Source organism: Aricia agestis, chromosome 2 (genome assembly GCF_905147365.1).
Source record: "Aricia agestis chromosome 2, ilAriAges1.1, whole genome shotgun sequence".
In the NCBI taxonomy this organism is placed as follows: domain Eukaryota; kingdom Metazoa; phylum Arthropoda; class Insecta; order Lepidoptera; family Lycaenidae; genus Aricia; species Aricia agestis.
In genome coordinates this window covers 8,680,383-8,705,255 of record NC_056407.1, presented here as the reverse complement: position 1 = coordinate 8,705,255, position 24,873 = coordinate 8,680,383, and the positions used below count along the sequence as shown (strand labels likewise).

Genomic DNA, 24,873 nt, shown 5'->3' with positions numbered 1-24,873 from the left:
GCGGGCGGACACTTGTGATAATAGATGGGATTTACTATCTCTTTATTCTTTGTTTTACAATTTATGCAGCTTTACTCTTACAACTTTGGGTCCACGAGCTCATTCATAAAATTTTTGAAAATGTTTAACTGCCGCACGGCACTTAGAGACGAATAATATTATAATTACTAAACTGTAATTAATTGAAGATTTTGACATAAGCCCTATACATATTAGGGTTCGGTACCCAAAGGGTAAAAACTTGACCCTATTACTGAGACTTCGTAGTATGTCCGTCTGTCTGTCTGTCGAGATCGAGATGTGTATGTCTGTCTCCAGGCTACAGCCTGGAGACAGACATACACATCTCGATCTCGAGATACATCTCAAGAACCTCTATAGCTAGACTTCTGAAATTTTTAAAGATTGTGTATAATATATCTGTTGCCACTATAACAACAAATACTAAAAACAAAATAAAATTAATATTTAAGGGGGGCTCCTATACAAATAACGTGATTTTTTGCCCTTTTATGCTCGATATAAAAAATGACAACAGATAGGTATTTGACATTTTCACAAAACTTTCAATTAAATAATATGTGTACTTTAGTTCGACTCGCACTTGGTCGATTTTTATATTATCTGTCAAACTTTTCATTAAATTGAAGTTTAAGTAATCATCATTTAATGTCTCTGACTGCGACCGTAAGTAGGTACCTAAGTCTGATGATGACGAGGCATTGATAATAATATTAATGATTAATTTTAAATTTACGATTATTAACATTTTCTTTAGATACAATCGTTGAAGTGAGCTTTCTTCAGCGTGTTTCCTTATTTTAGTAACTTTTATAAGTTAGAATGAAGATTTGTACACGACAAGCGATTTGGGATCTAGAAGTCTGAAACGCACTATAGAATCGAAAGAACACACATCCTAGAAAAACATAACCCTTCTGGGCTCTGGCGCAGTCGGATCCCTCAACTTGCCTACTTCCCATAGACAATAGTTAAGATCTGAACATGAAGATTGGATTCAATTCGCATTTTCCGGAGCTCGGCGCTCGAAGTAGGTTGGTCCGCGGAGTACGGGTGGACGTAATGGGCTGCCGTTACTTCATTGTCGTTATTGAATAATTCCCCCGCCGCAGTCGCCACTCGCCAGCCGCAGGGCCCAGGGGCATGCCGTCTTACAAGTTGCGATGCTCATCGGTAACTTACTCTAATCATCATATTATAACAATGCTAAAAAGTATCGTAGCCCACCTGTGCTATGTAAAAGTCTTCATAAAACCATACCCAATGATCTTAGAAAGCCATTTCTTCCTTTCTCACGATTATTATCTTTCCAGACAACCCATCATACTTCGCGTTCCCTGACAAGGATGTCACTGACAACGCGGCGCCTATACCTGGTCCGGAGCAGTTCTCCAGGTCGGCTCCCGCGCGGACTTGGGTAGATGGACGGCCACTGAGCTCGCCGAGAAGACGGGAGCCCGAGAGTCCAAGGCGCAAGGAGTTTCGGGCGCTGCTGAGGTCGCTGTCTGCTAAGGAGCCCGAGCAGGCCGAGGCCTTCCTCAAGGGCCAGCCGAGGCCAGGGGACTGCGCCCCCGATGATATGAGACACACCTTCACAGCACCCAGAATAAAGTAAGAATTAATTTTATTAAAGTCATTTCATTATCGTCGTATGCAAGCTGCAATACTGATAAGCGAGCTTCGATCACTAATATTTGTTATTTTGTTGTGTTCTTCTGTTTGTACCATTTGTGATTTGAACATTATTATTTGCTAGTTTAGCTTTAGCTTAGCTTTCTAATACGGTCCCAAGTTCCCAACGAGTTGAGACACGAAACATCGAATGTCATAAATTTTATACTTTGTATGAAATTTTGTCTCTACGTTCGACCAACAGTAAAAGTTTATTTTTTTCAATTTTTATTCCAAAGTAGATGACGCCCGCAATTCCTGTCTCCTTTGCGACAAAATTTGTTTATTGCGTGGGAACCGAACATTTTTCCGGGATAAAATGTATCCTGTGTCCTTTCCCGGGATTCAAAGTACATATTATGTCCATACCCAGCAAAATCAGTTCAGCGATGCGTGAAGAGATAACAGACAGCTAGGCAAACGCACTTTCGCATTTATAATATTATTATGGAAGTAACGCCTCCGTGGTCTAGTGGTACAGAGCGCGGCTCTTGACTCGGAGGTCGTGGGTTCGATTCCCGCGTTGGAAACATGTTATTTCCAAGTTTGGTTAGGACAATGCAGGCTGATCACCTGATTGTCTGACAAGTAAGATGATCCATGCGTCGGATGGGCATGTAAAAAGTCGGTCCTGCGCCTGATCTCTCGCCGGTTGTGTCGGTCTGCCGTCCCACTGGGTTATGAGAGTAAAGGAATAGAGAGTGCTCTTGTGTACTGCGCACACACTTGGGCACTATAAAATTACTCCTGCGTAGCTGGCCTGGTTTCAATGAAACTGGCCACCGTCACCGAAACCGGTGTGGGAGCTATTATTATTATGGAAGTATAGATTTTATACCTATGTTCTTTAATCTTGACACACAATTTCCTTTTTAGGAAGGGCAAAATAAGCACCAAAGTCGTCACTTCCGATGGCACGAAGGAGCACGAGGAGGTGTTCTACACGATCCCCCTGCAGGGGCGTCGTCGGCACTCCGTGGGGGGGTACCTGGCGACGGGCGGCGCGGGGGAGGGGGAGGTCACCACGGTGCCCAGCGAGGTGCCCAAGATGCCGCCTCCGAGGTTCAACCACACGGAGGAGGAGGGAGTTAAGAGACGGCGGCCGAAGAACTTCACGTTTAAAGGTTTTGCTTAGACTATTATAAAGTATCAGCGTCTGGAATCTGGGTAGAAGTGACATTATAATGTAATTATTCATGTAATGGTTCTTCACTTTAGGCCATGTGGATAACTGTCAATTTGCCACCATAATAATTCCGAAACTGTAGATGAGGTTTATTAAATACGGAAGGTACAAGGAAGGGAACATATTAATGGTGATATATTATGCCATCTAATTGTAACCTCTTGTAATTAATATATTTACATTTGACAAAATCCGTAAATAGATCAAAAAGAGAAAAACCAAACAACACAAAATCTTGACCAAAATCAATGAAAGCGTTCTACGCTCACAACACCTACATAAAGCAAAGTTTACACTTTACTCTGATCTATCTGACCAATGATGAAAAACTCAAAGCAGATATTATGTTACTACCGCGCGCGTTGTGAAGATTCAAATTTCAAATACGGCCCAATTGGGCCGTCTGTTGTTTAGTCTGCATCGAGTGCAGTCACGAACGTGCTGCGTCTTGTCTTACCTAAATGAATTGAAAATGTCGTCGTGCGTGTATCGAAAATAAACCAATTATGACTCGAAAGTAAACAAAACACATGGAATCTATTACCACATGTCTTGATTGCAATAAATACCTCGATTATTTACATTTTCAATTATTTTTTCGAACAATCTGGAAAAAATCTAATTTTCGTCATAGCTCAGGCGAAGAAAGAGACAGCGATACGATTCGACGTTTAAAAATAGAACTGTCTCTTTTAGGTAAATGGGTTTTCGTATCTTTTGTTTCACTTATCTGTCAAATTTGTCAATGTTTGCAATTTTGAATTTGAAAATTGTTCGGAAGAGATTTAAGCCGGAAAATAGTATGGACGTAACATATCTGTATAAGTAGAATATCATTGGATAGAACCTATCACACGTGTCAGACAATAAGAAAATGATAACAATTAAAGGTTTAGAATTTTAGATGATTATGAAACGCACTTTATGGAGCGGAAATGAAGTAGAGACGGGCGCTGAGCGCTGGGTGGTCCGTCTCATTTCAATGAGCTTACATTACTTCCATATTGATCATGACTTTATCTAATTACGTCGCGTCTTACATTGACTACATATATACCATTCAAAGTTATACTACCTCTGACTGAACCTTCATGAGAACGAAATAAGGATCACACTCGTAGAAACTCCGAGGCGACAACTCTGGATGGACTGTAGTGACTACGTAATATACGAGGTGCCACAATGGCGACAACAAAAGGATACTGGAATAGTAAAATTCTATTATTAGATAATAATTATATGTTATCAGTAGAATTATCAGAAGAACAGTAGGACCTACGTGATTTGGTCGGGTAAAGTCAAGCCCAGCTGAATAACACTGACTCGACAACGCGACCAAGTAACGTAGGCCCGCCATCTGCGTATAAATCAATTTCTCCGGTGGTACATTAAAATCAGTTCGATGTATGGTCGTAAATAATTGGTCCAAGACGCGCGATATTGGGGCGTTGCACTCGCCCTTCGACCCGCGATAGCAGTGCATTGTCCAAAATAATAAGAAACGCAACCTTTCCCTTGTTATCGCATTGATAGATTTGTTTACGCCGCTTTATGTAATAAGGTTACCGATAAACACCTTGATCTGCCGCAGCAGTAAAAATACACGGAATCGATCATTTATATTCAACATCGGTAGAGTATTGTAGAGCCTTTCCGCAATAGTCCCCCACGATACAGATGCCTATCGAAGATTTAGAATAAGCTCCGTTTTACGGTTTGTTTACAGATAAATAATATCAATGGTAATGTTGTGATAAATCGAGATTTATCGCTTTCAGATAACATTATTTTCTATGGAGCTTATCTTGCTTAGAGCGCGTTGTTTACACCTATTTGTTTGGTATCTATACCTATTTTGTTTGGTATAGATAACGTGGTCGATCCCAAATGTGTTTGCGGTTCGCGATTGTCCCTGGGTCCTGCGTTTTAGCGGTTTTAGTATGCGAGTGGCGTGCGCGCGCGCCGCCTGACGCCAGCCCGCCGCCCGCCGCGCCGGCGCGCATCGTCGCGAATTCACACTTTGCAGTGCTCGGTTCTCAGGCGTACTGCGCTCTTGCATTCGCTAAATTCTGTGCAATGATATAGACATTAGTTGAAAGTGAAATACAGAAATGGATTCGGAAGAAATGGCGGTCACGAAAGACAATACACGTGAGTTAATTTTTTGTCGACTCTACATTTCAATTATTTTGTTTTAAAAAGCTTTAAGTACAAAAGTGTGATTAAATTAAACATTTTTATATTATGTTAAATTATTGTATCAAAAGCTAACTGAAACTTTTCCTATATTGTGTAATTTAACAAGCCTTCTTTGAAGCGAAGCCTTCATTGAAAAGACATATTATAAACGATTGATTTTTTATAAAAGCTTTTGTACAAAGGTACCTAACAATTTTTGGTGCTCCATTGAACAAAAGCCCATTGTTCTGCTGACCCACTGCAATTAGTATTTTTAAAATGTTCGGTTTCGTTAAATGTCAAAATCAATGTCAAAGATACACCGATAGGATGGACTAAAATGCTGAAGTTGGGGGTCTTTATTGTGTGTACATAGAGGTCACTTTTGCCACGAAAAGATCTAAGGCACATATTTTTCTATCACACATTAGCTATGCAGGGTGGCAACTGGCAGGACGGCGGAATAAGCATGGTGTAGTTTGCATGCATCGGAACGGCTCCCGTAATGTACTCGCCGAAGGAATAATAATCGCAGGCTCCTGTTTTGTTCTCAGTTAAATTAAGTCTTGAATGTAGCGAGATCGTCTTCTTTGTCTAAGTTTTTATGACATCCGCCAGTTTCGAACAAAATGGCTCTACAATTAGGGGCTGTTTCATTACTTCCTGATAAGTGCCGGATAGGCTATCTACTGCTTAACTTGACAGGTAGAGTATGGAGAATTTGTCAAATAAGCTGTGGATAGCCGGCAATATCCGGTAATTTATCAGGAAGTGGTGAAATAGGACCTTAGAGTTTTATTATTTTCCTTAAAAAATGAAAACGAAATGTATTTTCAAATAATTATATTCCGTAACAAGGCGTACATTAACTTGAACCTAAATTACAAAATAATAAGTACACCAATTTAAATAAATTCTAGAAAGCTCTACCGTGTAATTACTTCAAAGCTCTACCCAAGTTAATTGCTTTCTCACTGATAATATTATCAGTAAAATGACACCATTTAAACATTTAATAATGAGTACTTAACTCAATAAAAATTACCTAGTAGTGATAATATGGGTAGCTAAATTATTGATAACTTATCAAATATCATTAGAAAAACAGTGGAAAAAGAAAGAAAGTTTGACTTTTAAACGTTTGGAGGTACCTTGCTTAAAATGAACTCAACGATTAAATTAAAGGAAATGTTCGTGTGATATAACTTTATAGTGAACAATTATCTACTTCCTAATGTTTCCTGCGAGCATGACGCATGTTCTGTGACGACAATTTATCATTAGTAAGCGCCAAGCACGTATCTAATATCTTAATATGAATTATGACAACTTTGGACAACTACAATCTATATGTATTATACACTAGCTGTCCCGGTGAACTTCGTGTCACTTTAAAGCCTTCCCTGGACTTCTACGAATATTTTAAGACTAAAATCAGCCCAATCAGTTCAGCCGTTTTCGAGTTTTAGCGCGACTAACACATTTGAAAATCCATTTTTATATATAAGAGCATAGTATATGACATTCTCTTTGTATAAGAGTTTTTAGACTTTTTCAGGAAATTTAATTTTTTTTTAGAATTTTTCTCTCCGTAAGAACCATCCTCGTACTTCAAGGAATATTTAAAAAAAAAAAATAGCGAAATCGGTCCAACCGTTCTCGAGTTTTGCGCTTAGCAACACATTCAGCGACTCATTTTTATATTATAGATATACACAATATATTATCAGTTAGTTATTAAGCATGTAAAACTAAAGCTTTCGACTTTTCTTTTCGACGAACATTTACTTGTCCACTATGTGAACATGAAGAAAGTCATGCGTTCACATAGTGTGTTCACATTCTATATTTCTGCCTACCAGAATCATTCCAGTAACTGTAGAGCCTATTCGATGCAAAATAATGAAACAAACTTATCGTCTTTAGAATAATTGTAATATAAATCTTATATATAAAATTCTCGTGTCACAAATTCACAATGTTAGGCCGCGTACTCCTCCGAAATGACTTTACTGATTTTAACCAAATTTTATATGCATATTCAGTGGGTCTGAGAATCGGCTACTGGGTACTTTTTATATTGATAAGAGCATTTGTTGAATAAATAATAGTAAATTATTACAACTGGAGACTGACGGTGACCATTGTTTTTGCGACGGGATAACGATAGACGTTGCCATGGTGATTGGTGACATACTTATTTAGTCACTTCAATAAAATAATACGGGCGAAATACTTTATATGGCAAAGAAACGTTTGCCGGGATAGCTAGTATTAAATAAAAAAATATTTAGTATTATACGGAATCCTAACAATATTAAAAATATGTATACTTATGTCACGGAGGTACAATTACTTAAAATAATAACGATGATGTTACAATGTTGCTCTAAAGTTACTACCTCTCTGCTCTACATTCTACGGAAAGTTTTGATAAACAATATACAATATTAGGATGCGGTCTGGGCTATCTCATATTTCAGGTTAGTGCATATAACAATCTAGATAACCTATATTTGTCAAACTGAGGAGGAACAGGTGCTTCCCGTTATGAAATTGTAGAGCGGTTTAAAATAACATGTTGGGAAAATGATTGGTTGCATATTTTCGTAAAAATAAATGCCCTGCACTTAGCGTGTGGAAATCGCTTTAATTTCGTAAAGGCCGGTAAAGCATTTACAATTCCTCGGGTAATGGTCGTGATTTTTTCTGACAGTAGTCACAGGTAAATGACTAGTAGATTGGACAGTACCAGTCATTGGAAAAAGCACAAAACACCAAATTTATTAATGTTGCTTTAAAAATTTCCTGTTTTTAAAGTAAAAGAACGCCTGTTTTTAAAGAAAAACACTCAGTTTTTAAAGAAACATTAATAAATATGGTGTTTTTGTGCTTTTTCCAATGACTAGTACTGTCCAATCTACTAGTCATTTACCCTAGTACATATTAGTATTGACTTGATGGTTTTAACTTTGCTGTAACGTTTTGTGTCAACATAATTGAAAGTAATAAAGTTCGACAATTTCGTAAAGTTACGTATTCTCTCAAGACAAAGAGGATATAAACTTGTCTCAAGATTCATGTTGTAACTTGTAGCAGTAGCTATAAAGATGTAACAATTTTTTATACTACTTGACAGATATGTACAACTTTTTAAAATTGTCAGATTCTACTATTGTTTGAATAATAGAATAGGGCTATGATTCGTGATTCAATAGGAACTTTATGTAGAAGTTGTAGAACATATCAGGATGAAATATTCAACATCAAGTAAGCACATTGCCTAGAGAGTACTGAAAACACGTGCTAGAGTTGTTTTTATAATAATTAGTATCAATTGTCATTGCTAATCCTCTGATTAAGATTGATCATTGTGTAAGTGTGGCTAGCAGCTGTGATCAGTGACCACCTCTGAGTTTGGACATCGCACGTGTTCGCGATGTGATTAGTATTTCGGTAATGTCTCTAGTTGTGTATTGTCTTATGTTATATGTACATAGCTACAAATTATTATTATTATTCTTAAATAGTTATGACGTAAGTATAAGTCAGTATCAGTGTGTGTTGCTTCCAAAGTATGTTTAAACTACAAGCCATATAAGGAATTAAATTATATTAAGTATAAGTACTAGCCCCCTAACTAATCCATGGATCCATGCTGTTTATACAGACGTTTTAGTGTTTTGTCGTTGTTTGTCTATCCACTTTTCTAACGTATGAGACTAGAACAAAACATTGTATAATATTATGGTGTAAAATAGGTTGTTTTAACAATTACCAGCTTACGATCGTATTATTGTAAACTGCAAAGTCAATTTAAACTTTCAAAGTACTTAGTCTTCATTTACACAGTGACCCACTTATCGTTGAAAATATAAATTTGCATCATTAAAATTATTGAAATGGAATAATATGACACAGAGCATGATTAAGTACCGCAAACATGAGATGAAAAAAAAACAGCGTTTATTTCGATATCATGATTCAGCCGGCCAACTCATTTCGCTCAGTGATACACATTGTTGTTGTTAATCTATTTTTCTCATAATTCCACGTACCTATTAGTCGGTTTCACTAAATGGGATGTTTGTTAAACTCGTTACGCTTTAATTAAAAACATTAGCTGTATTCCGTTCTGACTAACGCGTGTATTACGCAATTTTAAAAACATAAATTACGTTTAAGAGGTTAATGTATGGGGCTTATGTCAAAATTTTGAATTAATTATTACATTTAAGTAATTATTAATTAATGTTCCACTCTGAGTGCGGCAGTTACAGTTGTAGGTACACCCAACAATGTAGGTGCAATAATTAAAAAATAGAACTTACAACATAAATAAATTAGGTACTTTACAATTACGTACTATGAAGTATTCTATGAACGTAGGTGCTACGAACCGTTTCGGTCTACGAGCCACGAGCTACGAGACTACGGCCTGCTACGCGAAGCGTAAAACTCAATATCGTTTACAAAGAAACTAGTTTTATTTATATGAATAGCTATTACTTTTTAGGGTTCCGTACCCAAAGGGTAAAAACGGGATCCTATTACTAAGACTTCGTTGTCTGTCCGTCTGTCTGTCTCCAGGCTGTAACTCAAGAACGGCTATAGCTAGACTTCTGAAATTTTCACAGATTATGTATATCTGTTGCCGCTATAACAACAAATACTAAAAATATAGTAAAGTTAATATTTAAGGGGGGCTCCCATACAAGAAACGTACAATGGTAACAGCTAGGCACTTGAAATTTTCACAAAAATATTAATTATATTGTTACTTTAATAATTAATAATAAAATTCAATAAAAGTAAATATTTAAGGGGGGCTCTCATACAAAAATCAGAATTTTTTGTCTACTTTCGCTCTATACCCGTACGGAACCCTTCGTGCGGGAGTCCGACTCGCACTTGGCCGATTATTTAAGATATTTTTCATTTATTATACTACAAATATGTCACCTTATGAATACTGTCTAACTGTACTATAATACTTACGTAAAGGAGGATACCGAGAATAAAACCATATTTCATGTAAATGTGTTAAAAATCTCAAAATCATAAGATGTAAACACATACTAACGATTTCCGGTGCCTGGTGCGTTTCTCAGAGAACGGGTGATGTTCGGTGCACGCATATGGGGCTCGGACAAATAAATACTCATTCATACTAGGAATAATTACAGCTTAATTTCGTTTGCTTTTCGGTGAATTAACGTCGATTAAGGATTTCCTAGTCCGTTTAAATTCTATGGTCTTAACATAACATACAAAATAATTGTATTAAACAGTACTGTATAGTGTATAGTCAATATAAAATTATTTGTTACGCGACAATTTTTGAACATAAAATTAAGATTTTCGTAGCCGAAATTTTAAAATTAAGTTGAAGGTGCCAAATTCATAAAATCAGAAGATAACGCTTTGAAAACCTACTTAGCTAAATACTATTAGATTCTTAAAGATCTATCCAAAACTAAACAACTTTGTCGTGTAATTCATGATTTATATTATAAAGCTCTAGTCGTCTTGCACCATGTCCATTATAATTATAAGTACAAGGGGTTCTGTAGTGTCTGTAACCTGAACTTATCGGCCATCAAGCCCACTTCTAATGGCACTCGAACTCAATACAATAATAACTGTCTATTTAAAACTGTAGAAAGTGCACGCGTTTGCGGCCGCGCACTGCGCGCATATCATTACTCCACTTTTATTGTAATGATGCATGATTTTATTTATGTTTGTGCTATTTATAAAGCTAATGTTGAATAAAATTGAAGAGGTTCGCTTAGGATCTCTAACCTTAGGCTCTTAACCTAGCTACTACGGAATGAATTCATATCGTAAAACTTTTTAATTGCATCACAACTCACAAGGTTATGTTAATGATGTTTAATTTTAAATGAAAAGTAGATTAAGTTTTGAGATAAAAAGCAAGTTATTTTTATGTAGAATCATCATAATTGGACACAATTTGATACAATGAACGTTTTAAAGTGGAGCAGCTTCCATAAGCGGTAGGCGAGACGATAAATAGAGTAACTCGTTGACACAATTTACGGAGTAAAACAGCGAGATGCGACAACGAGGACAAATTAGAGGTAAAGAGGATGACGCGATAAAAGAACCATTAATTCACTATAACTTAAATAAATTACTTCGCAAAAGCTTATGAAATTATGGACGTTTTTATTAACAGAGGAGAATTCTGCCCCGGTTTCACCCAGTGCCTCATAAAGCTAATTTTAGATTATAATAATTGTTACATCCACTTCCAGTCGTGGAAGCGAATGAAAAACATACGGCCGTAAGTTTTAATGGCACCCCGAGCGCATACGCTATGCACCGCGGCGCGCGCGCCGGAAACGCACGGATATACACCTACCCGCCAAATGGAGGCCCGACTAAATGTAATATCCGTTTCCTAAATAGACAAACGTCTATCGGCGTGGCCCGGAATAACTTGACGATTAGACAACGGTGCGCCCCAACATAAACAATATAGGTTACATTCGTATGTAAATAAATTATGCTGGTTATAACTTTCAGTTATATTAATGTTAGTTCTTTATTATATTACAAAACTTCATTGTTTATAACTGCAAGTAATTTTAAAAGCTTGTTAAAAAACCAACGAACATTGGGAAATCGGATTCCAAGAAGCTGCATTTCAGAGATAATAATATGATGCAGCTATGTTTGGAGTTAGCGCTCACAAAAAAAAGTTTTACAAAGAAACTGTAACAACATTAAGGCGGTGAATGGATGAATGGGCATTTTCTTTGAAGTGGTCTGTGATGAATTACAGTTTCCCACAACTGCAGGTAACTGTTTGATCCGTCTACAGAAAACGTTACAATATTAGGTCATGCGGTGTTTGTGCTGAAAACTGTAACACATGTGGGAGAGTTAGTCAAAATAAATGCTAAACGAAATATAAGTAAACTACATTATGTAGTAGGTACTATAATAATAGGTACTAGATGACGCCCGCAACTCCGCTGCGCCAAAATCCATTTGTCGCGTGGGAAACGGACATTTTTCAGGGATAAAAAGTATCCTATGTCCTTTGTCGGGACTCAAGGCTTCTCCATGCAAATTGTGAGGAAAAGTGAAGAGGTAAAAGACAGACAGACACCCTTTCGCATTTATAATATTAGTATGGGTATGTAAGTATCGTTTGTTAAGGAAATGAAAATCCTGGAATTGTTTTCCCAACTGACGCACCAAGTCTTTTTAATTGACGAAACAATATTGCTAATAATTTTTCCATGAATCGACTCAAAACACCACGATTCTGATGAATAAAGTTTATTTACAATATTCATGAATTTAAATTATCATCAGTTCTTTTACCACCAGCGGAGCTAAAATGGTCACATTTAGCAATTCCTCTCAATCAATTCAGCCAATGAATTGTCAAAACTGTCAAACTGACAAATGTCAAATCAGTACAACAATACAGAAATGAATTGCAAGCAGAGTTGCATTTTGCGATTTTAGAAAAATTAATCATATTATGATTCATATCATGATTCTTCAAAGCGACCATTTTAGCCCCGCAGCTGTCGCCAAACAAAGTCAAACAGACCTCAGTTATTGGCTTCGTAAACATTTTCATTGTTTTAAGAAAATGCATCAGGCACGTTGTCGAAAGGCAAAACAAATTGTCAGTACGATACTCTCGAGTCTCGACTAATTGCTCATTTGGATGTTCATTAAGGTCAAGTTAATATCGCTAAGGCCAAAACTCGGTGTCATTGACCTCGGGTTATCGAAAGAACGACATCGTTTATCCGATTATCCCCACAGGCCACAACACATCCTTTCAACGTTGCCAGAGCGCTGCCAGGCGCTTAGACGTGTCAGCATCAATCATACTTGCTCGCTTGTTGTTTATAACTTATTTCCTTATTCGATAAAGATGTCTCATGTCAGTGATAAGAACAGTACGTCGTACCTTGTTTCCCGTGACGCAAGCGCAGACGGTTGGAGTTTGAACCGATATCACTATGCAATACTAATACGTCAATATGCATATTTAGTTAAGACAAACCAGTAATAATAATAATAATATCTCCCACACCAGTTTCGGTGACGGTGGCCGGTTTCATTGAAACCAGGCCAGCTACGCTGGAGTAATTTTATAGTGCCCAAGTTTGTGCGCAGTACACAAGAGCACTCTCTATTTCTTTACTCTCATAACCCAGTGGGACGGAAGACCGACACGACCGGCGAGAGATCAGGCGCAGGACCGACTTTTTACATGCCCATCCGACGCATGGATCATCTTACTTATCAGACAATCAGGTGATCAGCCTGCATTGTCCTAACCAAACTTGGAAATAACATTTTTCCAACGCGGGAATCAAACCCACGACCTCCGAGTCAAGAGCCGCTTTATACCACTAGGCCACGGAGGCGACAAACCAGTAGGCCGTACTACGAAACCGTTTTGAGACTCAAACAATCGGATGAGAATGCCGCGTCCTGCTCTAACAACGTTATTTCTCGATGGTTAGAGTAGGACGCGGCATTCTCGTACGATTGTTTGAGTCTCAAAACGGTTTCGTAGTACGGCCTCTGATGCAGCATTTTGTAATTTTCCAATTTTACTTAAACTAGCTTTCTAGCTCTCGATTACTTTTAAAATGTATAACTAACAAGTTACAAGGAGATGTTTTAATATAACCAACTCTAAAATCGAAACTCTAGAGTCATGCAATTAGTACAGTAGAGTCCTAAAGTTCAAACGACGTATCGAGACACAAAACTTCATTTAACATAGTTAATACAAAATACGTATGAAATTCTGTTCATCGTTATTTTGATTATACCTCTAGTTGGACGCTGTTTAGCATTTGTGTACCATCCTACAAAAAATTACGTATTTGGTTATGACTATTGACTTATGAATGCAGTTATGTAGTTTAGATAATTTAGAACAAGACTGCATTCATAACCCAAACAATTTTTGTGCGTTAGTACACAAATGCTTAACAGCGACCAGTTAGAGTAACCTAAAATGTTTCTCTTTGTCCACAGAAATGGAAGACATCGCGATATTATGGAGCTCAGCGTCACAGGAAAGCGGCATGTGGTCGGAGTACCTCGTCGCCAGCTTCGACAAGATCATGTCGCAGCGTGCCAGACACCACTACAGGTAATTAGGTTTCACTGATTTGGTTTCAGATTTAATTATATAACGGGCTACAAAAATTTAACTTTTCCCTCGTATTACGTAGTTTACACGAATATTATGGCGCAAGATTGTGTTTGTTTGTTCCTTCTTCGAGCAAAACTACTAAACGCTTTTTGGAATATATATATACGAGCTTACGCCCGCGGCTTCGCTCGCGTTAAGAAGTATTAGTATATACAAACTTTCATCCCCTATTTTAACCTCTTGGAGGTAGAATTGATCAAAATCCTTTCTTAGCGGATGCCTACGTCATATCATCTACCTGCATGCCAAATTTCAGCCCGATCGGTCCAGTGGTTTGGGCTGTGCGTTGATAGATCACCATGTCAGTCAGTCACCTTTGAGTTTTATATATATAGATATATACACAGTAGTACAAGCTCGGGATTAACACATACATAGGCTATTTTGATCCTAACAGTTTCCCAGTGGGACTGCATTCAATTTATTTTTATTCGCAGAGTTACCCCCATAACTACAGAAGAGTTACTGTCAGCGGACTCGCAGGAAAAGCTGGACAAATTATGCAAAGCTCAGCTGCAAATAGTAATCCTCTGCCCGCACCTGCTAAACAAAATGGCCGAGCTGAAGAAAACGCTGAAAGCGGACAATCTCTTTAAAGTAGATAAAGTATTGGTGATGTTGCTCGGTGTTGAGAAGAACGACGTCGTCAAAAAGAATAGTGAAGGTATGCGTTTTTTAGGGTACCGTATTGTGTCATCTAGGTATCGTTTACCCTGATTTCTAGAAAATTTTTACTACGTTCGATCCGATGTCGGACCGACATTATATTGAGAAAAACAAGAACTGTAAGATTTTATATGGGATGGCACTCAATAATATTGGGCTAAATAATTCTGAATTACTTTTTCCTTGGCTATCTCGGCTCGCGATATCGATATCGTATGACGTATCATAGGAAAACCCTCCAGTGTACTTAACCGTAATAAATTTTCAGACTACCCATCGATAGATCAGTGGCAAATGATGTTGGTCCGCGAGAAGGACACGTCGTTCGTCGATACATTCCTGACCGCCGCAGTGGGCATACTGAGGACCAAAGACTGCAAGGACACTGCTACTGATAAGACTAGCTTCTCCATTGTACCAAAGAAAGTTAAAATAGTAAGTAGACATGACTTTATTACATTGAAATCAATGTAAACGCGGCCTAAGTTCTAAATTAGGCTTCGTTTCCAATTAATTTAGTTGACATTGTGAACAAAGCTTAAGCATAAATTAGGCTGTATTTACACATATTATATTAGGAATAATACACGATTTCCAAACGTATTTATTCTAAAAATATTAGAGTATTTGTCTAAAATAGTACAACACTAATCAATTCTATACAAAACCAACATGAGAGAATAATAGTATATTGTGAGCGAAATTATCATCCATAACATAATAAGAATATGTTTGTCGCAGGGTCAAAGTCGAGTGATAGCGTTATTGAACGACCCAATTCGAGAGGAGGACAGCATCAAGATAATGGTGGACAAAAAAGGCGAGGTGATACACATACCGACATACAAAAAGAGAAACCCTTATACGTTGCAGTTTGATATACCTGGTAAGTACTATATTTGCTGGACATGTTGCCTCGTCACTCGTGTCTATAGATTAACGTGATTAAATTTTAATACCTACGTCTATCGAATCCACTTGTTTGTTTAACTTCAACCCTATTACAATACAAAGCTTCACTTTATGTATTATAGGTCGGTCTGTACTTTCCTTAAATATCGAACAAGCACAAAACACTGTTTAAGTAACTAAGGCCGGTATAAATAGTCAGTACCCAAGGTGCGACCCGGTCTCAAGACGCGGTTCGGCTCTGTGATTGGTCCAAATTTTGACAGCCAACCAATCACAGAGTCTTGAGACCGAAATGCAACTTGAGTACGGACTATTTATACCGACCTAAGAAGCTCATTTCGCTGTTTGCGAATGCACCATGGAACCTTCATTATCAAGAACCTTCATATTTATTTTAGAATCGTGCCTAGAAGTATCCATGTTAGTTTGGGTACGAGTGAGCAAGAATGGGCAGTCTCTGGGAAGACGACAGATCAAGTGCGAGAGTCGATTGAGAGAGTTGGACCAGCTGCTCCGAGCGTCTGACCATCCCTTGGAGTTCATGTGTCAGGTATGAGTCCAAAACCACGCAGAGATTTGTAAGGTTGTTACTTTTTCCCTCAAAAATAACATTTAACGGAGCGATCAGACATGCGCGTGTTCTACTATAGCGTATGGGAAAACATGCGCGCAGCACGCGCTGAATCCGCGCAGAACACTAATCTAATGCTTAGGTAGTTAACAAATCTACCAAAAATAATTCAGGAGTAAAGCTTTGGTAGTTAGGGCCGTCGGAATTATCAATTTGGTTTTTTCAGACACTCGGCTTCAAAACAACGAGCAAGGAGCAACTGGACAGCTGGATGTTAAACGCCTTCCAGAAGAACATCCCACCACACTTCAACCTGCTATCCTCCACCGACCAGTTCAACCCTAAAGCTGACGTATCAAGTAAGTACCATCGAAGAAATTGATTCGTAAGCAGTTGACGGTCCCACGTCATTTGGTTGGTCTTTGTCAATTCAATGTTAGCCACGATCTGTTGGCTGGGTTTGGCATAACGCAACCAAATTAAGCATTTCCGCAATCTTCCTATGAATCAACTTCTATGATAGTACATTAATGCATTTTCAGGAGCGAGGACAATAACAACAGTAACAATTTAAGCACAGCTATCCAGATTCCAACTATCCAAAACCCTTCCTACTCGTATTATGGGCTAGGACTTTCTTTTAAAGAAGAACCACACAAACAAACAGCACAAGTAGAACATTGGCCTTTCGTCACTGCTTAGGCAAAAAAGTGTATTTGTATCTTTCTTGAAAGATACAGATGATCTTGAAGAAGAAAGTAACTTGTACTTTCTTTTATTTTCGTTACATAGCTGTAAGCCATAACTTTGTAATTTACCATTTTTTTTAGTAAAAGATGGCCCCGTGCGAGTTTCTTACGCCGGTTCTTCTCGGCGGGGTAGTTCCCGAACCGGTGGTAGGCAACGTAGTTTCTTCGTTCGACTTTCAAAAAGTGTATCATGATACCCATTTTGAATAAAAATATATTTTGTTTTATTTTATCAAGACTTTCATCGTTAAAATTTTCAAATTGCTGTTTATCTTACCTCAACGAAAAGTCAATTTTAAGACTATTTGTTCGACCTAAAATAAATATATTATTCCGTCAAAGGTAGTTAATTATATCGTCAAAAGGTCCCTTTGAAAAGCAGTGCCTGTAAAACTTTCGACTTAAGTACACACACACATAATACAAGCGCGGCGAAATTCAGGCTAAATCGATTATTGGATCCGGGATTTTGTGAGGAAAATGTAAGAAGTGAGCGACGCCGACAAATTCACGAAATCAATGCCACCTTTTATGTTCTTGATTTGATTTCGTGGGCGAATATTCTTCGTAACTAATCAAAAGATATTTGGTTCAATCTTCAAGCCTGTAAGAATAATAACTTTAATTTCCTTGGTCATGAAAACTCGAGTCGATTTTTTAAATTGGATTAAATAAAACTAACCAACCGCAATGCACGAATTTATAGTATTGGATCCGACCGTAAAATCCTGCAGGAATCGTTTTTTTCGATCAAATTTATTTTAAAATAATATTTAGAACGCATAGAATGGATTAATGTTGGGTTGCCTTGTCAAAAGTAGCCGCAAGTACCTCTAATTAAGTTTAATGTTCATGAGATAAATGCATAATTTGTTTGAATATTTTTTCAGTAAGTTTTACATCTTTTGAAAGAAAATGACGAGACAAAATAAGGTATAAATGGTTGCCAGTTCTAAGTCGGCCGCAACCTAGGGTTGCCAGCCCGTAAACAGTCATAGTTCATCATCAAAATTGAAGCATCGATTTTTTTAATAATTTTGATACAAAATTAAAGTTTTATGCATTTTGTGCATGAATATCCATGGTTGCCAGTTGCATGGTAGCCGCAAACTGGGGTTGCCATCACTTTTGTTTAAGGCAAATGTTCAGGCCTGCAATTATTATGCCTGGGAGAATTTGAGGACGTCGAGAACCCGCAAGATTGCAATTTTTATTTTGTTAAATATAAAAATTGCAATCTTGCGGGGATACTACGCATAAAAATAAAAACGCCTGTTGGCGTTTTTATTTTTATGCGTAGTATCCTGTCATTCCTAATCCTTCTTAGTTCTTATTTTTCCATTGAATACACGCAAGTTTGTATTACGGGCTTTCATTTTACTCAATTAGAGGTACTTGCGGCTACTTTTAACAAGGCAACCCAACATTAATCCATTCTTAGATACGTTCTAAAGATTATTTTAAAATATATTTGATCGAAAAAAACGATTCATGCAGGATTTTACGGTCGGATCTTAGATATTAGGTTAAAGAGTAAAGACTGTTACGTTTTTCATGCTTACAATATGATGTGACATCAAATTTAACCTAGTGTGCTGTGTGAACTTTAATAGATATGTACTTACCGTAAAACGGGGTCTTCGGTAATTATTTTCGTAAGGTTGCAGAATGGATACCCACCCAAACAACACCCTACCCAAAAATTATCCTAAGATTTTTTTCTATTGCCCCCTTCAATTCTATTCACCCCGGTTTTCCGGTACCTACTTTACTACTTACGTCACTTCTTTAAATTTAACTTAAGATAACTTATTTTTACCAGGCGGAGAGGAGTACCCTACACTTCTTCACTGGGCGGCGCGGTTCGGTTTGGAGCGCGTGTGCTGGCAGTTACTGGAGTGCCCTGGAGGGGGCGCAGCCCTGGCGCTCCGCAACGCGCGGCGTCGGACGCCCGCCGACCTCGCGAGGGACCACCATCACACGAGACTGGCGGATATGCTGGCTGATCACATGGTAACTGCAGCTTCGTACTCTATAATATGATCTTATAAATATATTTTTGGACTAGTAACATAGTTAACGTCTTCATATTTTTTGTTGTTTCAGAAAATAAATGAATTTTCCAACATGTACTACTATTTGAAGAACATGTCGGATACCGACAAAGAAGACGAAATCGACGAAGAGAAGCAGAACGAACACGAGCTTCGCATCGTCGAGTCCTCGGATACCGTGGACTCCCCGACCAAAGTAACCGACGAGAAGGAAAACTTAGACGATTCAACGTCCGATCCCTTCAGCGAGGCCTGCACGAACACCCTCGAGGAGAATACGAGCAAGACCGAGGACTACAAGAAGCCTCGACCGTGCCTCCAGATTCCGAAGGTCAAGGAGCAGTTCTACCAGAACGACTGCATCGCCTTCCGCGACGCCACTGCCGACAGAATCCAGCAGGCCCTGGAGCACGATTATCTAGTCCAGCCCTCCAACATCAAGGTGGAGAGCCCCAAGTTCAGACCGAACAATTTGTACGCGAACAGCTCGAGGCTGATGCCGCAACAGTCCGACATTTTCCTGTACTCCCCCACCGAGGAATCGAAGGCTTTCACCATCGATACCCCGACGAGTGACATAAGCCAAATCAACCTCAACACCAGAGACGCGAGAAACAGCGGGAGCATAAAGTCGGGGAAAGACGCGACCGGGCAGGAGGAGCTCGCGGAGATAATTAACGACTTCAAGAACAACGTCTTTACCATATCCGAAGTCGAGAAACTAGTCATGGAGTGGAAGAATAGAAACGAGACCCAGCAGTCCCTGAAGGAGAAGCAGGAGCAGCTGAACAAGATGCGGGAGGAGTACGACAAGATACAGCAGAGGATCAAGGACAACATGAAACGACCGACGCCCTTCGAAAGAGTCAAGAAAATGTTCTCCAAAAGCAAGAGCAAACGTAAGTTCTTAATTGGGTTGCATGATCTATTGATTAATAGGTACACCAACGATTCCTCTTGGCTCAACGATCTACTGATATGTTTGTCTTTGTTGTAGATCATGATCACAGCACTGGTACCATAGAGAAAAGAAATGGAAGCACCAGACCGAATAGCAGTTTAAGTGACAGTAAGTTAAATAACTATTGATTCATGAGGTTGACATTAATGAACCTTAGACAATAGCTTAACTGAAATATTTTAACTAGGTTCTTCATCATCGGGCCGTCTCAGCACCGTCAGCGGTGGCAGCGTCGGAGAGACTAACAGCGTGCAGTCGGAGATGGACGACAAAGCCAGATCTATTGTAAGCTCTCATTTTTTTATATTTAAGTTTATTTTAGCAAGAGAGATAGTTACCCCACATTTTGACTCATAAATAAAATCAAGCGCCGCGGTGGATAAGACGCAGCTGTGACCCAAGAAGCCGCCACAGTTAGCTCATTTCAGCTACATACAAAATCAACATACAAAATTTTACGTCGTTACGTATATGTGTACGTATATGTTTAAAGTTTTAATTATTACAATGCCAAAAAAGCACATCAATTTTACGGCCGCACTTCGCCGCTGGAACAGGGCGAAGTGACTTATGAGTGGAGTCGAACTGATCAACATTTTTTTGTTGAGTGTAATAATTTTAATAGTCCATTTTTTATTTTTCCGAAGTTTAATGTATAAAGTGTGGAGTAATTATATTTTACTTGTAATATTATGTTGTTCTGATATGTTTAATTTTATAATTAACTAAAATATACGTGTATACATACATTGAATATAAATGCTTAGAACATACAACTGGGTAACAAGCTGGGTAAAGTCGGCTTGAAAAATTCTTCGCATATTTGCCGTGCTAAATAACTGATAACCAATCTCCACATCTAACTGGATCTCGAGGAAACCTAAAAAAAAATATTCCTCAATAAAATAAATAATAATTAATAGCGACTCCACCAAATGGAACAGAAACACAGTGTATAACCCGAACATTTCAAGTGGGCATGATGAACTAAGATAAGTACCTTTAGTATGAGTATTCGCAATTGAGATGGTTTATACCTCGTGTTGATTTATTTACAACTTAATTTTAAAACTGTTTTTTGTTGATTTCTTAACAAAATACCCATATTTACGATATAATTTGTATGAAATATATTAGGATAAAATTAATACTTACCGGAAATATGAAATTCCATCCTGTTTTTGCGTTTTAAACGTATGATTTTTACAATTGTTGAATGAGCACGGGGGCATGTTTCCCAGCGGAGCGTTCGAGCACTACTAAATCGAAAGTCCACCAGAATGTTGCATTTGGTGCTCTTTTAGTGAGGTCGTTTTTTGCCGCGGACTGTGTATCTTGTATATTAGTGATCGAAGCCCTGGATCTTATATTTTGTACGTGCCATAACAGCCTAGCAAGTCTGTAGCGATGGTTCCTTAATTTAGTTTTTTTGGCCATGTTGAAAGCAAATACATATTTTCAGATATCTTCGAGTACCCTAACGATGAACTCGGCGTGTGAGGGTGAGAACCGCCTTGACGACTACTTGATACCGCCCCCGCCGCGCCCGCTCAACGGATGTCCACAATTCACCACCTTCGGACATCCCAAACAGGAGACGAGGTGAGGCATGGGAACTGACCCAAGGCATTTACCTAATATACCTAAACCAACTTTGGCTATAGTGCTACCATTTAAAATGTCTCGTATTAATCTCGCAATAAAGGCATACGTTTGGTAGATTTCAACATTTTTTTAAATTAAGCATTAAATAAATTGAAACGGAGTTTATGTAACATAAATGGTTCCAGAAAATATGAAAACACTAATTAAAATACCCTTACGAGGGCTGCTATTTATGTATCCGGAACTGGCCACTTACAAGAACAATATTTAAAAAGTAATTACAACATTTGAAAATAGAACTCTTTGGTTGAAGAATACATTTTGTTTCATGTGACTGTCAATTATTTTTCCATTGTGGGGTCATTTTGAAAATTGCGTGTCTTCATTTGCCATGGATTTAACGCGTGAACATTTTCGTGCAATGATTTACTACGATTTTCGGCGTGGGCTAAATCAACAACAGTGCTTTATTCAACTCACCGCAACTTTTGGAGATGAAGCACCATCAAAAACCACTGTTTATCACTGGTACAGTGAGTTTAATCGTGGGCGGTCTATGCTCACGGATGAAAATAAAGAAGGTCGCCCAAAAACAGCTGTTGTCCCACAAAATATAGATGCTGTGCGGGAACTAATAATGCGTGATCGTCATGTTACATATCGCGAGATAGAGGCGTCCTTAGGCATAAGTATGACGAGCATACATAAGATATTACACGAACATTTGGCTGTAAAAAAAATATGTTCGCGTTGGATTCCGCACAACTTGACAATCGATCAAAAACGGGCTCGTGTCGATTGGAGCAAAAAAATTATAAAAAAATACAACCGTGGTACGTCAAAAGCCGTTTATAATATCTACACAGGTGATGAATCTTGGATCTATGCATATGACCCCGAAACTAAACAACAGTCAACGGTGTGGGTGTTCCAAGATGAGCCGAAACCAACAAAAGTTACTCGTGCAAAAAGTACTTTGAAGCAAATGGTCGCCTGTTTTTTTGGAATTAATGGACATGTGGCTACAGTGCCATTAGAGAATCGTAAAACGGTTAATTCTGAATGGTATACGACCATTTGTTTACCAGAAGTCTTTGAAGAAATAAGAAAGGACAACCGACAACGCAGAATCATATTACATCACGACAATGCTAGCTGTCACACCTCAGCTGAAACAACTCAGTTTTTGGAGGGTCAAAAGATCGAATTGACTGGTCATCCGCCGTACAGCCCTGGCACCTTGGCGCCCTGCAGCATTTGGCACCTAACGATTTCTTTTTATTTCCATACGCGAAGAACAAATTACGTGGTCAACGTTTTTCGAGCCGCGAAGAGGCTGTTGATGCGTTCAAAATGCACGTTTTGGAGATACCTCAATCAGAATGGAAAAAGTGCTATGAAAATTGGTTCCAGCGTATGCAAAAGTGTGTCGATCATCGCGGCGAATATTTTGAAAAGCAATAAAACCATATTAAATGATATATGTTTGTTTCTTTTTTTAATTCCGGATACATAAATAGCAGCCCTCGTAAAGCTAAAAGTGAAGATTTTTGCCACCCAAACAATCCTAAATTACTAGGGTAGCACGCTTATTATAGCTATATTTCTATCAGTCTGCCCAAAAGGGTACAATCAATAGCTTAGATCCCCAAAAACATTGTAAACTTGATTTGTTATCCACACAATATAATATTTATGAAAATATTGCTAGTTTTAGTAATTTTTAACGCTAAATGGAACGCGGGGCATACCATCTTTTTGAGAGGTACGATCAGGTGGGGCCATTGTCAATAATGTCAAACAGTAGTGACGTCATACAGACTATAGATCCGTTTTGGCGCCAAAATTTAAATTGACAATTTTAAACCCCATTTTTTGCAGTAAATTCCAGTGTTTAAATTTTTAAATATATTTGTGGTCTATTCTACATGGAGTTCTTTAAAATAAACACAAAAATAAAAATATCGCATCTTCCCTAATAGGGAAGTAGCTAACCTAAGCATTTGTGTATCTACCCTCAAAAAAAATTTTTGTTGAGTTATGGAATGCAGTTTTGTTCTAAAATCTAAATTATCTAAAGAATATTGATTGCATTCATCAATGTTCTTTAGATCATCAGCAAACACATTTTGAGTATACGTATTTTTATGTGGGATGATACACAAATGTTTAACAGCGTCCAAATAATAATATATTACTTGTTTCTTAGGAGTCAGCACATGGCGACGATAGTTGAGCGCGAGGCGTCCCTGTCGCGGGAGAGACTGGACGAGGACAGCTCGACGCACCTGCGACTAAACTTCTCGTCGCGCGACAAATCGCGCTTCGACGACCGCGACGGCGCACACATGTACATGAACATCTCCGCTGCACACATGTAAAGCATTTTTTACGAAAATTAAACAATATTTTTTTTCAAAATAATGGATAAATACAGTATGTTGTTGAATCGACGAAAATCATTTGCAAATTGGTTTTACATCATCCATAGATAATAATATTTAATAAAAAATTACATCATCTATAGATAGTAATAACTAATAATAATAATAATTAGTACAGATGTAAAGCTCCCGAAACTTTTTTGGAAATTGCAGCAAATACTGTGTGTTTTGTAAAATTTGATTACACTTCACATACTTGTATCTTAACATTGTAATAAATTACATGTAATAAATTACAAAGTTAAGATAATCACTAGAGAAACTATAACTTACCTACCTAATTGAGTTCTAAAGATGTCCTCATAAATTCAAAATTGCTCTAGGATGTTTGTTTCAACTGATACTATAGTGCGGTCGTAAAAAAATAACACAATATTTATTTATCCGATCTCAAATGAAAGAGACGACAGCGGACAGCATTAAAAATTCTACCCATAACGTGACCTTAGCATATTTGGCTATTTTTATATTAGCAAATAGCAGATTTATACAAATTAAGACTGATTAAAATTGCATGCTCTCTGTAAATAAGTATGTAACCTTGTAAATATTTAATTACAATTAAAAAGCATTCTATTTATTATTTAACATATTTTACTGTATTAGTTTAGTCTGCTATTTAGATA

The 24,873-nt window shown here is 37.9% G+C and overlaps 1 protein-coding gene and 1 long non-coding RNA gene across 5 annotated transcripts in view; one reads left to right on the top strand and one right to left on the bottom strand.

Moving 5' to 3' along the window:
* The window catches only part of LOC121739633 (phosphoinositide 3-kinase adapter protein 1), a 33,869-nt gene extending 9,554 nt beyond the window's left edge, over nucleotides 1-24,315 (top strand). For 2 of the 4 annotated variants that reach the window (XM_042132141.1, XM_042132139.1), the window contains exons 2-15: nucleotides 1,335-1,632; nucleotides 2,569-2,816; nucleotides 14,105-14,222; nucleotides 14,723-14,949; nucleotides 15,220-15,386; nucleotides 15,693-15,837; nucleotides 16,262-16,413; nucleotides 16,661-16,793; nucleotides 19,006-19,196; nucleotides 19,290-20,136; nucleotides 20,235-20,306; nucleotides 20,386-20,483; nucleotides 21,661-21,800; nucleotides 24,013-24,315. In XM_042132141.1, the coding sequence (XP_041988075.1) occupies nucleotides 1,335-1,632; nucleotides 2,569-2,816; nucleotides 14,105-14,222; nucleotides 14,723-14,949; nucleotides 15,220-15,386; nucleotides 15,693-15,837; nucleotides 16,262-16,413; nucleotides 16,661-16,793; nucleotides 19,006-19,196; nucleotides 19,290-20,136; nucleotides 20,235-20,306; nucleotides 20,386-20,483; nucleotides 21,661-21,800; nucleotides 24,013-24,184 (3,008 nt within the window). In that variant the 3' untranslated portion in view covers nucleotides 24,185-24,315. Of the gene's footprint in view, nucleotides 1-1,089; nucleotides 1,195-1,334; nucleotides 1,633-2,568; nucleotides 2,817-4,836; nucleotides 5,030-14,104; nucleotides 14,223-14,722; nucleotides 14,950-15,219; nucleotides 15,387-15,692; nucleotides 15,838-16,261; nucleotides 16,414-16,660; nucleotides 16,794-19,005; nucleotides 19,197-19,289; nucleotides 20,137-20,234; nucleotides 20,307-20,385; nucleotides 20,484-21,660; nucleotides 21,801-24,012 lie in introns of those variants that run through there. The other 2 variants (XM_042132140.1, XM_042132142.1) reach the window with 2 other exon arrangements.
* On the bottom strand, nucleotides 514-20,677 carry LOC121739634. The gene is made up of 3 exons (XR_006037477.1): nucleotides 20,666-20,677; nucleotides 3,173-3,178; nucleotides 514-563 (listed from the first exon to the last, which is right to left on the bottom strand). It is a non-coding gene; the product is annotated as an uncharacterized LOC121739634 (long non-coding RNA).
* Nucleotides 24,316-24,873: the final 558 nt, after the last annotated feature.